This window comes from Balaenoptera borealis (genome assembly GCF_965194805.1).
Source record: "Balaenoptera borealis genome assembly, chromosome: 18".
NCBI classification, from domain to species: Eukaryota; Metazoa; Chordata; class Mammalia; order Artiodactyla; family Balaenopteridae; genus Balaenoptera; species Balaenoptera borealis.
The window spans coordinates 22274068-22287961 of record NC_138877.1 but is presented as its reverse complement, the minus strand read 5'-3'; the positions used below and the strand labels follow the sequence as shown (position 1 = coordinate 22287961).

The window sequence follows — 13894 nt, the reverse complement described above, 5'->3', positions numbered from 1 at the left end:
TTGAAATAATAACAATATATGTAATTCCACGATTTTTAAATCATGCTCCCTGGAGTTCCCACCGTGCATAGATGACAAGGAGGTGGGATAGTGGAGGTAAGGTGATCTTCAGGGTCTTTTTCAACCAAAGGCTTTCAGAGTTGGTTTTTTTTTTAATTGAAGTATAGTTGATTTACAATGTTGTATTAGTTTCAGATGTACAGCAAAGTGATTCAGTTATACATATATAAATATCCATTCTTTTTCAGATTCTTTTCCATTATAGGTTATTACAAGATACTGAATATAGTTCCCTGTGCTATACAGTAGGTCCTTGTTGTTTATCTATTTTATATATAGTAGTGTGTATCTGTTAATCCCAAACTCCTAACTTATCCCTCCCCAGAGTTATTTTTATTTGTTCGCTGTTATTTACATGTAAGGTTTCTATTCATAGAGGGTTGCTTAGGAAACCAAAAGTTTGAAACTATTGATACATGTGATAAATGGTATGTGACAGGATAGTGAGTTGGTGGATAATGGATGAGGATTTGCAAATTTGAGCATAATGCATTTTTGGCCAACAGGTTTAAGTGCTAAAACTGTTCCCTTTCTTGTGTGGTTGTTCGTTGTCACTGAGAACAAGTACAGCACTGTAAAATGATGTGCAAATATAGAAAAGGAAATCCATTTAAAACAACATCCAGTCACAAATTTTAAATATTTTTAAAAATCAGTAATTTCACGAAAATGCCCCAAATATAATTATACATTGAAGTACCCCTTCTCCCACACTCTCACCCCACTTATCCCTTCCCCACCAGGAAATCCCATAAGCTTTAAGGAAACTCCTGTTTGAAACACGGGCGTGTGAATTAGCTAGAGACAAGAATATAATCCATTTTCTGTTGCATTCTCTTTCTACCCACTAGAGGGCAGCAAAAGGCACAGGGAAAGGGAAAATACTCCAGCATTAGCATTAAGTTTCTCAGCCAACACTAGCCTTTCTGAGAACACCTAAAAAGTCCCTCAAATTCCCATATATGAATTATTACCATGTCAGATTCCCTTCCTCTTTTCTTAAATATTTATAGAACTTTGATAACTCCTTTTGAAGTTATAAAATTTATCTGTTGGCTTGGCCAAACATATTCATTTGAAGTGTGAACGTGAAGATATCTCTTAAAAAGACATTTATATAAAAGTTGTGTTTTAGTTGTATATTTCTGTGTTTCAAACTACTCCAAAATGTGATTTTAAACAACCATCATTTTACCATCTCTCAGTTCTGTTGATATCAGAATTCTGGGCAATTCTGCTTCATGTGATGTTGGCTGAGACTGTGTTCATCCGGGGGCTCAAGTGGGCTGGAATGTCCAAAATGGCCCACTCCGCTGGCTGGCAGTTGATGCTGGCTGTCGACTGGGGGCACAGCAGGGACTGTTAACCAGAGCATCCAGTTTTCATACTTCATGTGGCTTCTTCCTGTGGCTTAGACATCTCACAGCACAGCAGTTATGTTCCAAGAGAGAACAGCCCAAGGATGAGCATTCCAAAAGGAGGGAGCATTCCAAAAGGCCGGAAGCAGAAGTGTCCAGCCCCAGACATGGCTTCTCCAGCCTTCTAAATGGTCAAAGCAGTCGCAGGATCAGCCCAGATTCAAGGAGAGGGAAATAAGCTCCATCTCCTGATGCGAGGAGAGAATCAAAGGGAGGAGAGAAATTGGTGCAGACCATCTTTGGAGACCACCACATTGAGGGTTAAGAAAAAGGCTATTTCTTACATTTTGGGAAGATAATTATAAGTCATGATGGATGCAGAGGAATATTTCTTTACTTAATAAATGAGAATTGCTTCTCAGTGTTGTATTTTAAGAAGATACACATCAACCACTCCCTATGTTGTCCCCTCTCTGCAGATCTGTTGCCTAAAGCAATAAAAAATGGCCAGAGGATCAGTATCCGATGAAGAAATGATGGAGCTCAGAGAAGCTTTTGCCAAAGTTGGTAAGTAAACCTGATACCTCAAGTCACACAATTCTCTTCTTTTTTAGTAGCTTTAGGACAGATTCAGTGAATGGTAACATGAGCAAAATAGCAGAAAGGACAGGAATACAATGGTATTGGTTAGAGGAGCTGGGAAACATTTTTGAAAGCTGTTCTTCAAGAAAATTACTTCTTTCTCTATCTAAACATGGAATATGGGCCCTTTGTCACCTGTAGCCTTTCCTGGTAATGGCCAACTAAGTCTCATCTTTCATAGCTTGTCTGCTTTCTTTGGTTTCCTTTGTTTTCCTAGTATTCCATACTTTTTCTTACTCTGTAGCCCCAAACCTGTGATTTATTTTCCCATCTGTTTCTATGAGAGTCTCTTCAGATTCAGCTGTCAGAACCTCTGTTTTGAAATTATGACTTTTGGATGTTGGAAGTGATGCTAATGCCCATATCCAATAGCAACAGGCCTCTTGTGAGATTCTGACTTTGCATGGGGTCAGGCCACAACCCCTGAATGACTGCCTCTCCTGCCCGCTCCCCTCCAATCCAGCCTACTCTCACCTCTCTTCATGCTGTGACCCAAATCACCCCAAACCTTCAGCTCCCCGTTTGCCTTACAGATTCTGATGGCAATGGGTACATCAGCTGCAATGAGCTGAATGATTTGTTCAAGGCTGCCTGCTTGCCTCTGCCTGGGTACAGAGTGAGAGAAATTACAGAAAACCTGATGGCTACAGGTGACCTGGACCAGGATGGGAAGATCAGCTTCGATGAGTTTATCAAGGTGAGTATGACACAGAATCCAAGGAGATGCATTTGAAATGTGGGAGTGCAATTTGGAAAATGTCCAGAAATACATTCCCACCCTCCTTGCTTCAACATTGCTTATTCTTTCCTTTGTGGTTTTCTCAATCACAGATTGGGTTTCTAAAGATAAATTATGTTTTTGCAGGTTTTTCATGGCCTGAAAAGCACAGAGGTTGCCAAGACCTTTAGAAAAGCAATCAATAAGAAGGAAGGGATTTGTGCGATCGGAGGCACTTCAGAGCAATCTAGTGTTGGGACCCAACACTCCTATTCAGGTAGGTGTACCAGTGTGGGGAGGGGAAGCCGAGGTGGAGAGAGTGTTGGGCTGAGCTGAGGGCGGAGGGAGAGAGAACCATGTCAGAAGGATACACGTCTTCTAGGGTTACAGATTCCAAACTCAGTATTCAAACCTAAGGGGTGCAAAGAAAGACAGATGTTAACATGAGTTTATTGACTACTGCCTATTTTCCTACGTATAAGTGGGCCAGCAGTTCTGGCTCCAGGTAGGGTCCGATACCAAATAATCGGATCGCCATTTAAAAAGTACATGAAAGGCTGCCAAAATTCCTTTGCAAATCTTCTGGACAAAAAGAGCTACTCAAGCTTCTACCTCCAAAATTCATGCTCCAAAATGCCTGCTGAGCGGTCCAAAAAAAATTGTGTTTTCATTGATTTGGAGGAAAGTTGTATATTTATTCTGAAGGCTGCCATCCAGCAGCCTTCGTGGAAACTTCTCCAGAACAGTACAGTAATCCAATAATTCCCAAACTGAGGTCTTCAAAACATTAGTTGATCTTAACGATCAGCTCATGGTTAAGTACAATTCTTAATTGCGAAGAAAATTTCACAGCCTTTTACTATGTAAACGTGCATTAGGAATCTTCAAGACAATAATATGCTGTGTGATGTTTCCCAAACTTTTGTGACTTAGGATTCTTCTGAGGGACTCTGTTTTTTTTCAGTGACATGCAATTTGGGAAACACGGTGCTGGGCTGTAAGGCATAACTTGAGGCTTTATTAAAATTTCTAAAATCAACTTCTGGCAGCTTTACTGATAGGAAAGAAATAACATATCACAAATGATTTCATTTCATAGCAATTTCATTATACAGTTTTCCCCTGCTACCTGAAAGTAGAGGGTTCCTATGAAACCTTTCATAAGCTGAAATGGCGTAAAGCAAAGAAGCAGTTACCTTAGGACATATCTTGCTAACAGATGCACAGAATAAGTTGAGATGAGACGGATGCTCACAGACACAGCTGAAAACAATGGCCGCTTGATGCTGAGGTGTGGACTGTAGTTTCCGGGGAGGAGCTGGGCAGGGCCACTCTCGCTGCTAGGGGCGCCCACCGCCTCTGTAAAACGAACACTGCAAAACAAACACGGAGAGCTATTTTTACTTTTAACCTTTTCTCGTAAAAGCAAAAAATCCTCTTCGGATTTCTTTTGGTTAACGAAAACAGGTACCAGTGTAGGTCTTTTGTAAAAGTGAAGTGGCATGCAGCAAGTTTCAAAAAGTGGGGTTACCTGTACTCGTATAAAGAAGCTCAGAGATATTGCAGAGATTGCCTGTGATCATCCCACATTTAAATCAGCAGAGCTAGAGCTAAGCATTAAACCACATTCACATTTAAATTGTATATAAATATAAATAAACATTTAATTATTTATATATATTTACATGTATAAAATACAGATATGTATATATTTACTTCTTTTTTTAAAATATATGTCTTTATTTTTTAAATATTTATTTATTTATTTATTTGGTTGTGCCGGGTCTTAGTTGCGGCAGGTGGGCTCCTTAGTTGCGGCACGTGGGCTCCTTAGTTGTGGCATGCATGTGGGATCTAGTTCCCTGACCAGGTATTGAACCTGGGCCCCCTGCATTGGGAGCATGGAGTCTTAACCACTGTGCCACCAGGGAAGTCCCTATATATTTACTTCTAAATAGAATATATTTGCATATCTATAGCTTCTAAATCTGCTTGCTATATATATGTTTTATGATTGGAGTGAACAGAGATTCTGTGCCTATTTCCCAAATCATTTGAGATTTTTAAATGTCAATAAATGTGAGATGATAGGATAATGGACAAGATCAGCCTCACAATGTCTCTCCTGGGCACAAGAATCTAAGATCCATGTGTATAATTTTGTTTGTATCAGATTTTCACTTTGCAAATAAGTCATTTTAATCATTTACTTGCAGAGGAAGAGAAGTATGCCTTTGTCAACTGGATAAACAAAGCCCTGGAAAATGACCCCGATTGTCGGCATGTCATCCCAATGAATCCAAACACCAATGATCTCTTCAGTGCTGTTGGAGATGGCGTTGTCCTTTGGTAAATAACACTACCTTCTTGGCTTCCGAAGGTTTCCGTAGAATCTTCTGGAATACCAACAATTCACTGCGTTTATCTTTAGGCTCACTTCCTTTGGTACTCAGCTGGATCTGAAATGCTTTTCCAGACTTTCAGGTGGCAGGTTCAGGAGAGCAAACTGATTTCAAACGCAGCTTAGAATGAGAAATGTAAAACTACCATCACTTGGGCGGAGGAGAGGGATGCACAGTACAGAGACAAACATGAACGTAGAGATATAGTAACACAAGGTCAAAATCAATTATTTTTTGGAATATACGCCATTTTGCTTCATCTGAGCATGGCCCGCTGTGAGAGTACATAGAATTGAACGATAATAGCAGCATGATAATTGAAGCATCCAATGCAAATCCTCAAGCAAAAGAACTATTATGTTGAACTATTATTAAGAACTAAATATATGTTGTGTGAAAAAAAAAAAAAAAGAACTCTTGAGTGGTGCACAAATGCTGCAAGCGCCTGGAAAAGGAGGGATATATTCTATGCACAGGCGCCCTCTCAGCACGGTTGGTCAACTCAGGATGGTGCCTCTGAAAATGCCTCTGTGGCTCTTGCTTTGGCAGCCTCTCTGTCATTGTAAGATGTGGCGTGAATGAGGATGCTTGAAAGGCCCAATCTCAGGTGGGCTCGGGAATTGAAGGGAAAGATGTGTGGGCAAGACTTTGAGCTTCCTACCCCTCCCCTGCACTGACCAGAGCAATTCCACTTTCGGTATTTTGTTTATCAGAGCTCACCAAGAGATTTCATTTTTAAAAAGTTCAACGGCTGAAAAAAGACATCAGAAACCTAGCCTGCATGTTCGGGTCCTGACTCTTTAGGTCCTGACTCTTTAAGACCACCCCCTGGTCTTCCCTCAATCTCTTTCTAGTTGTACCTCCCTAGACCCCCATGACTCAGGCACCCAGCCCAGGGTACGAGTGAAGGGTTGTATGACTGACTGGATGCTTGAGCAACCATACTCACTCTTCCCCATACACGCCCTGCTTACAACTTGCAACTCTGGCTTTGCCTTTTATTTTCCTTTTTAAGAATGTCCTTCCCCACCCTCTCCTCCTGCACAAATCCATTTACCGTAAAATTTTCTGGTTCTTCCAAGTCCTACTGATCTCTCCCTTCACTGAATTCTTAAAGCACATATTGTTTGTAGGACTTTGGGAGCCATTATCATGTTCTGCTTTGGACTGTTATGTAAATTTTCATATCCATATATTTTGTCTCTGTAATTTGACTCTAAGCTTTTCAAGGGCAGGGATATCGTATACTTTTTTAAGCCACCCCTCTCTCCTACTGTTTGCCAGAGCTTCTAGTTCACTAGAGTTTCATATTTTTCAAATAATGATTTAGGGGTTTGTTTTGCCTAAATTGCAGTGAAGTGCCTTTTATTTCAATATATGTACACACACACACACACACACACAGAGCAAAGTCGTGGAAATACATCTTTATTTAAGCATCTATATGCTTAAGAATTGTTAGAAAAAAAGTTAATGTTGATTTCTCTTATTAAAAAAAGAAATAGTCACATTCAAGTTTATTATTCTTTGATTTTGTTGTTGTTCCTTTGGATTTTTTCCCAACTTCCTTTCTTTAAATAAGATGGAAGTGACCTAAGGAAATTTATTTTTGATGACCCATTGGAGGTTAAACCAAAGCTAAGTGGGTAAAATAAGTTTTTCATAAATAATAGCTGCTTATTTTGGATGTCTGACCAATGTGTTAGATACTTAAATGGGAGACATTTCTAAAGTACTGATACTATAATGCCTACAGGAGAATATAAAACGTTTTATTATATGATCAGTTGAAGGTGTAGAGTTTGACCAGCTGTCAAATAGAAATGTAGACATTATATAAGCTCAAAAGTGTATAGATAATCTTTTATATAGTGGAGCAATTTTCATGGCTGAGAAAGTGAAGTACTCATAGAGAATTTGCCTTGGGTATCCACCCAGAATTTCCTAATGTGCTAAGGGAACCAGAATAATCTTCCAGCTTTTTAGGTGAGTGAAGGAAGTAGGATTCTTATTTCCTGCCTCAATATATTGTATGGCTTCAAGGAAAATTAACCTTTCCCACAGATAGTTTGAATCTAGTCGAAATTGCAAAAGTGATTTTATATCTGAACACTGGGTAGTCCCAATGATGTTGCTGTCCTCTTTGCTTATGGCATTGCTAGAATTTAAATTCAGTGTCACTGGGCTCTTTTATTTAGAAGCCTGCTTTCTTTAATTGTTTCTCTTTCAGTAAAATGATCAACCTATCAGTGCCGGACACAATTGATGAAAGAGCAATCAACAAAAAGAAACTCACCCCTTTCACCATTCAGGTGTGTCTTCCCTGTGTTACCTTAACGTAGGATTGTGCTTTGAAGAAATGAGTCGCCGTGACTGCTGAGCCGGCCTTTTTCAGGTGCTCAGACATTATTTCCAAAGCCCAGGCTTTGGGCTGGTGATCTGTCATGACTAGTAGGGAGAGGGGGACACATTTCTATTTTGTCTTGTATTAATATAGTGGGGGGGGTGAGGGAAGTTAGTGAGTATTAGTAGTTGGGGTAGACTTTGTTTGTTTTGGCCACGTATGAATAAAATTCACATTGGCTAAAATTTAACTCAAACTTTCCCTGGCAATTTATCTTGGAGCTGATGCCAACTACACAATATTTTATCTGAAAAGATTAGCTTTTCTAAGAAGTGAGGGGGTAAAAAACGGGAAGTGCTCTGGCAGCCTGCACGGTGGTATTGGCCACAGACACCAGTGTGATAAATATAACTTGCTTTTATGCCTTCAGTTTGTTGATTAACTGGAACAGTGACCGGTGGTAAGTAAGCGGCATTTCTGTCTTATGTTCCAGCATTTTCACATTATTGTAATCTTCTTGCTCAGAAGCCACATCTCACTTCTTAAATCATGAGCAATATATTATGTCCTGTTTGGATTTAAGCAACCCTGTGTTCTTAAAAAATGGAAGCCGTGATCAAAGCAAGAACTATGATTAAATGTACATGAAGGCACTTAACGTCATATTTAATCTTGATGTTAAGTTTTAGTCTTGACCGTAAGTGGACATGATATTTTTTACTTGTCATTTTGAGCTCTACATTAGGGTAAAAACCCAGTTTTCTTCTGATAGTCCCCTTCCCAATTCACTGATGGCCTATGTTTTTTTAATTTATCATAAGAACAAGTTCTGTACATCTTTGACTCTGATATCTCCTTCTTTGAGGACTCAAAAATAATAGTACAGTTGACCCTTGAACCATGGGGGGAAGGAGGTGTGTCAGCCCTCCGCTCGGTCCAAAATCCAAATATAATTTACAGTCTGCCCTTCCTGTACTTGGTTCCTCCATAACCACTGTTCTGCGTCCATGGTGTCAACCAACCGTGGATCATGTAGTACTGTAGTATTTACTATCGAAAAAACCCTACATATAAGTGGATCCGGCAGTTCAAACCCCTGTTGTTCAAGGGTCAACTGTAGAAAGACCCTGGACTGAAAATTTCACTGACCCTATTGCAACTGTATATGAGTTACCTTACATACATTGTTGTTAGTTATAAGAACATATAATCTGTATGTATGTGGATATGCGTGTGTGTGTTTGTGTATGTGTGTGTGTACTCAAGGTCCCTAGATATTATAGATACTCAATAAATTGTCCTAGTAAAAACCCCTCTGTCTTTTCCAGGAATTTCATTTGAATCTTTTTCATTCCTTCAATATCCAATCTGAACGTCAAAAAGATATTTTGTTACTCTCTTTCATGACCTTGATTTACATTAACAACGGGGTTATTGACAATAGCCAGTGACAAGACAGTGACTGCCCTCAAATGTGCCCCTTCCTTGCTGGCTGATGGAGATGCTGAGAGTGGAGGCTCCATCACAGAGCAGTATGGAAAAAGAAGACTCGTTAGTTTCATCCTGACCAGGATGAGCCTTCAACTCAGGGCTCTGGCTTGATGGATTAGGCACTGCCTGGGTTACTGGATTTTACTCCAGTAAAATCCAGGTGTTACTCCCTGCTTTTTTCCAGTGTTAAAAATCTAGTGAAGACAATGCCTCTAGACCTAGGAACTTTCTAGAAGCAAAACGTTGCTGCTGCCGATCAAGAATGATCATTTGGCATCTGCAAAGTCAAAAACAAAACTTGCATACTTTTTCTCCTTCAGGAGAATCTGAACCTGGCTCTGAACTCTGCCTCAGCCATCGGCTGCCACGTGGTTAATATCGGGGCTGAGGACTTAAAGGAGGGGAAGCCTTACCTGGTCCTGGGACTGCTGTGGCAGGTCATCAAGATTGGGTTATTTGCCGACATCGAACTCAGCAGAAACGAAGGTACCAGCAAAGCCTCCAACGTTAATAATGGCATGACATTTTGTTAGTGCGTGTGTTGGGGGCTGTGAGAGGAAGATGTCAGGAGTTGTCAAACTCAGAATCCTCAGTTTTTGAAACTACAGTTATATCCAATCCTTTGTATTAATGTAACACGTTCTATCCACACTGTCCAGACTTTTTAAAACGAGAGCAAAAGCTTTTTTAAGACCACAGACTACTCATAATGCTTGTTTAGAACCTATAGCTCAGTCTAGCTGTCTGGGACCCCAACCTCAAGAGCTTTTCTGAGTTCACTTTGCCTTTAGACACTTTTTAACAAATTAGGCTATTTTAAACTTGGATTTTACAAAGTGATTCACATTTATATACTGCAGTGATAGCACCAGAGTAGAAACTCAGTCTCTTTCTTACCAACATTATAGGAAATTACATTTAGAGTTTCAGAGTTCTCAACTAAATATTGTAGCTGTCAGTCTTATTCCATCAGCTGTCAGCGTCCTAAGCATTTAAACAATTCAGCCTGTCCTTTAGACAGTAATAGTAGACCTTGATAAATATCATACAAAACACACGGTTACCTTTCATTTTTCCTGTACAGATCCTACTAATATGAAATCTGTAGCCAAATTCTAACCTTTTTTTAATATATATTTATATTTTATTTACATGTCCAAATCAAAGTAACCAGTGAAGAATCCTGGGGTACCATTTGAAAACCAGTATATTAAACAGAATATAAAGAAGAAAAAAGCAAATAAGGAACTCAGAACACATTAGAAAGAATATTGATTTGCAAATAATGACCTCAGCTAAATTTAAACCTTCTAGCTGAGCAAAAATGACTTAATTCATCTGGGAAACAGAGGAAAGAGTTAATTACACTTTTTGAGATGCTATAATTATGCAGGTAAGCATTTGAAATATAAAACACCTATGGGAATAAGCAAGAGCACATTGTCATTATTACAAAATGATCTCTTAAAAGCAAAAATGTCATATTATATCAAACTCTGCTGACAGACCCAGCAGAGTATTCTGAGTCGATAGTCTTGGTAACTTCCATGGCTCTGCTCCTGTATTCTTAGGCATAGCACTGATATTCATTGGTGCCTTGTCTTCTCCACCCGAAAAATGGGGATAATAAATAGGCTTATAATACCTTACACCTCTTTTTAGGGAATAATAATAAAGTGTTTATTCCATGGGAGAGGCTCTATGTCCCTCTATCCCAGAGAGATAATGTGGTATCTTTGACTTCCCAGCAGGGCTCAGTTTAATTTGTAACTAATCCCCCCAAATATCCCCTGCATTTATTTTTCTTTGTTTTTTGCGCTTCTTCAGCACTGGCCGCTCTTTTGAGAGAAGGGGAGAGTCTGGAGGATTTGATGAAACTCTCCCCTGAGGAGCTCCTGCTGAGATGGGCTAATTACCACCTGGAAAACGCAGGCTGCAACAAAGTCAGCAACTTCAGCAGTGACATCAAGGTAGGAGGAGTGTACTTTGTACACAACTAACCACAGGGGTGAAGGGAATTTGGGCATTAACAGAGAAGAGACAAAGATAAAGACAAAGGGCTTCATCTCTTCGGAAGTTCTGGTGTTAGTTAGAGTGGCCGGCGCTGTTTTGGAGCCCATGCTGTTCTCGAGTCCATGTGCAGCTCCAGCTCAGGGCCACGTACAGACCTGCCCAAGGCCCTAGCAACCCCACCGCATCAAACGAGATGGGTGTCCCCTGGAGTTTCAACATCAGAACGTAGAGGGATGAGGGTGAGACAGAGGAAGAGCAAGAGGTAAGACTGATTTTTAGGTAAAGAGAGTCTGCGTAGGATTCTAATGTCTTTCTGATTTTATCAACGGGAGCATCAGACGGGGATTCCTTTAAAAAAAAAATTAAACGAGGATTACTCTTCTAATTATCCTAATCATAGCAAACCGTATGTACTGAGTGCCAGGCACTGTTCTAACTGCTTTATGCATGTATTGACTCATTTAATCCTCACAACAAATCTTTGAGATAAGGATTATTACTTGCTCATTTTGCAGATAAGGAACCCGAGGTAAAGAGAATATAAGTAACTTGTTCGAGTTCACATAGCTGGGGGAATGGGGTCAGGACTCACACTGAGCAGTTGACCTCCATGGTACTTGACCACCATACATACTGCTCCTCTAAAACAATTCATAAATTTCTTGAAAGCTTATTATTTGTAGAAACCAGAGTGATGTTTAAAAGATAATGATTCTGGAAACCATCTGCAATGAGAATTAACCCCAGAAAATGTAGAAGACACAGTTAGTCCTGCAACAGTGATCATCCAAAGGGGGAAAGGCTGAGGGAAGCATGCACTGTAGTTTTCAAGGTTGTGAAAAGTTCCATGCCAAGGTGAAAGGAGCAGCTTGTGCACATTGATAACAGATGGACCGACACAGAAAGAGCTTAAGGAGCGGGAAGGAATGTCAGTCCCAGTAGGAAATGGTATGAGATGCTGGAATGCAACATGAGAAAAACATTTCAGTCTCCACTTTCTCAAAAGTTAAAGACATTTTCTCCAAAGAGGAAGAGTCAGAGGAAAGGTCACATGACTCACCAAGTCAACCCAGGCTTGTAATTCTTGAGTGACAACTTCCCCCTGCTGTGGACTTAATGGCTTTTAGAACTCAAGGTCTGCCAGGCACAGTACCAATTAGAGTGAAGCTTCTTGATGGAAAGTCCCCCATTCCTTAGGACATAAGCTAATAATGCCAAATTTATTTTTTCTAACTACACAACTTTCATGGCTTATTAACATTCTTCTTGCACCACCAGCCAAACTGGGATTAAACAGGAACTGGACAGCATTATCTCCCTTTGTGCTCAACACTTAGGCTCTGCAATTATTTCAGCCAAAATTCTCAAACTTTTCAGATAAAATTAGGATGCTTGGTTGGAGCCATAAATTTACCTGATTTCCTATGACTGAAAGGCTGTGTTCTTTAGAATATGAGATAGGAACTGTCAAGCTGAGCACTTATACAGTGGTTGTGCCTGTTCTCCGGGAGTAGCTGCCTCACCACCAACGTCAGTGCTGTGACATGTAAGGCTGAGCATGTGGCAACTTTGGGAGGTGCCCTTAAATCACACAAAGTCAGCAAAGGAGGGGAGAACCCCCAAAATACAATGAATGAGACAAGTTTCTTAGGGTCTGGTGAAATGAGGTGACTCTTAGCAAAGCTAAACAGATGTGACACATGATGTGCAGATTTTATTCATGCCTAACCCTGCATGGAACTTTCACTGACTTCGAAATACCTACAGCGAAAAGTAAGAGAAAGGAGAAGGTAGAGAGAAGAGGTGAAAATCAGTTTCCCAGGTGCAACATCCATGGCCGGTGCTCTCTCTTCTTATCTTTCTAATGTCACAAGAGGTGAGCATACCTCTGCTATCCCTGGGCTCTACCCAGTTTATAAAAAACAAACAGAGCGACAGCTGATTTTTCAGTCTTTAAGAGAAATTAAGATGTCTTTAAATGATTTAAATAAATTACCTGAAAATCTGTATGCTTTCATTGAATGAGAATAAACTTATAATTTTAAGACTATGATTCAGAAAATTTTTTGTCAATAAGCCTATTTCCAGAATCTAAGAAAACATGAGAATTCAATATCCATATCTACTCTGCAATAGCTAAACTAAACCATTTTTTCTAGCTTCTTGATAAATAGTAAATGCACTTACCTTAATATTGCTCCCTTTACATAAAGACTGCTTGTGAATGCTTCAATATTCTGTCTTCGAAATCTTTTTCTTTTGCTGATTGTCCATTTAAATGTGTTTTTAAACTCTGCCTTAAACTTCTGCTTCCTTTTTCTGTCACTTTTTTTTTTTTTAATTAAACCTTAGCTGGCTGACTTCTACAGCAATATAAAGGTATATATATTTTCCTGTATACAATTTAATACATGTAAACAAATTATTTTTCTTCCCTAATATCAATAGAATAGCATTTGCCTTTTATGTATGTCCTGTATTTTTAACTGTTATACTCCTTTTAAAAAGAAAGGCAAATATAATATATAAAGAGACAAATAGAAAATTCAAATCAGTGAATGTTCGCAGCTTTGTTAATTAAGTTGCATTGTTGAATGATAGTTGGATGAGAAATGAAATATGTTTGCTTTCGGGAAATTATTGTCGTGCTAAGTATGTAATTAGCTTTGCCATTTTGAAATTGTAATTTCCTCATTTCTCACAGGACTCAAAAGCTTATTACCACCTGCTTGAACAGGTGGCTCCAAAAGGAGATGAAGAAGGTATTCCTGCTGTTGTTATTGACATGTCAGGACTGAGGGTAAGGCCATGCCCCAAGTCGTGTTAGATGTGATGATTCCTCTGCATTGGCTGTTCCATTGCCCTG

General features: G+C 39.5%; 1 protein-coding gene across 5 annotated transcripts in view; it reads left to right on the top strand.

The window, feature by feature from the left end:
* LCP1 (lymphocyte cytosolic protein 1) overlaps positions 1 to 13894 on the top strand; it is a 63038-nt gene that overhangs the window by 23749 nt on the left and 25395 nt on the right. For 4 of the 5 annotated variants that reach the window (XM_082365460.1, XM_082365458.1, XM_082365457.1 and 1 more), the window contains 9 exons: positions 1898 to 1985; positions 2594 to 2757; positions 2926 to 3055; positions 4995 to 5127; positions 7411 to 7492; positions 9336 to 9501; positions 10843 to 10985; positions 13381 to 13407; positions 13733 to 13828. In XM_082365460.1, coding sequence (XP_082221586.1) covers positions 1922 to 1985; positions 2594 to 2757; positions 2926 to 3055; positions 4995 to 5127; positions 7411 to 7492; positions 9336 to 9501; positions 10843 to 10985; positions 13381 to 13407; positions 13733 to 13828 — 1005 coding nt within the window. In that variant the 5' untranslated portion in view covers positions 1898 to 1921. The remainder of the gene's footprint in view (positions 1 to 1897; positions 1986 to 2593; positions 2758 to 2925; positions 3056 to 4994; positions 5128 to 7410; positions 7493 to 9335; positions 9502 to 10842; positions 10986 to 13380; positions 13408 to 13732; positions 13829 to 13894) is intronic. The other variant, XM_082365461.1, reaches the window with a different exon arrangement.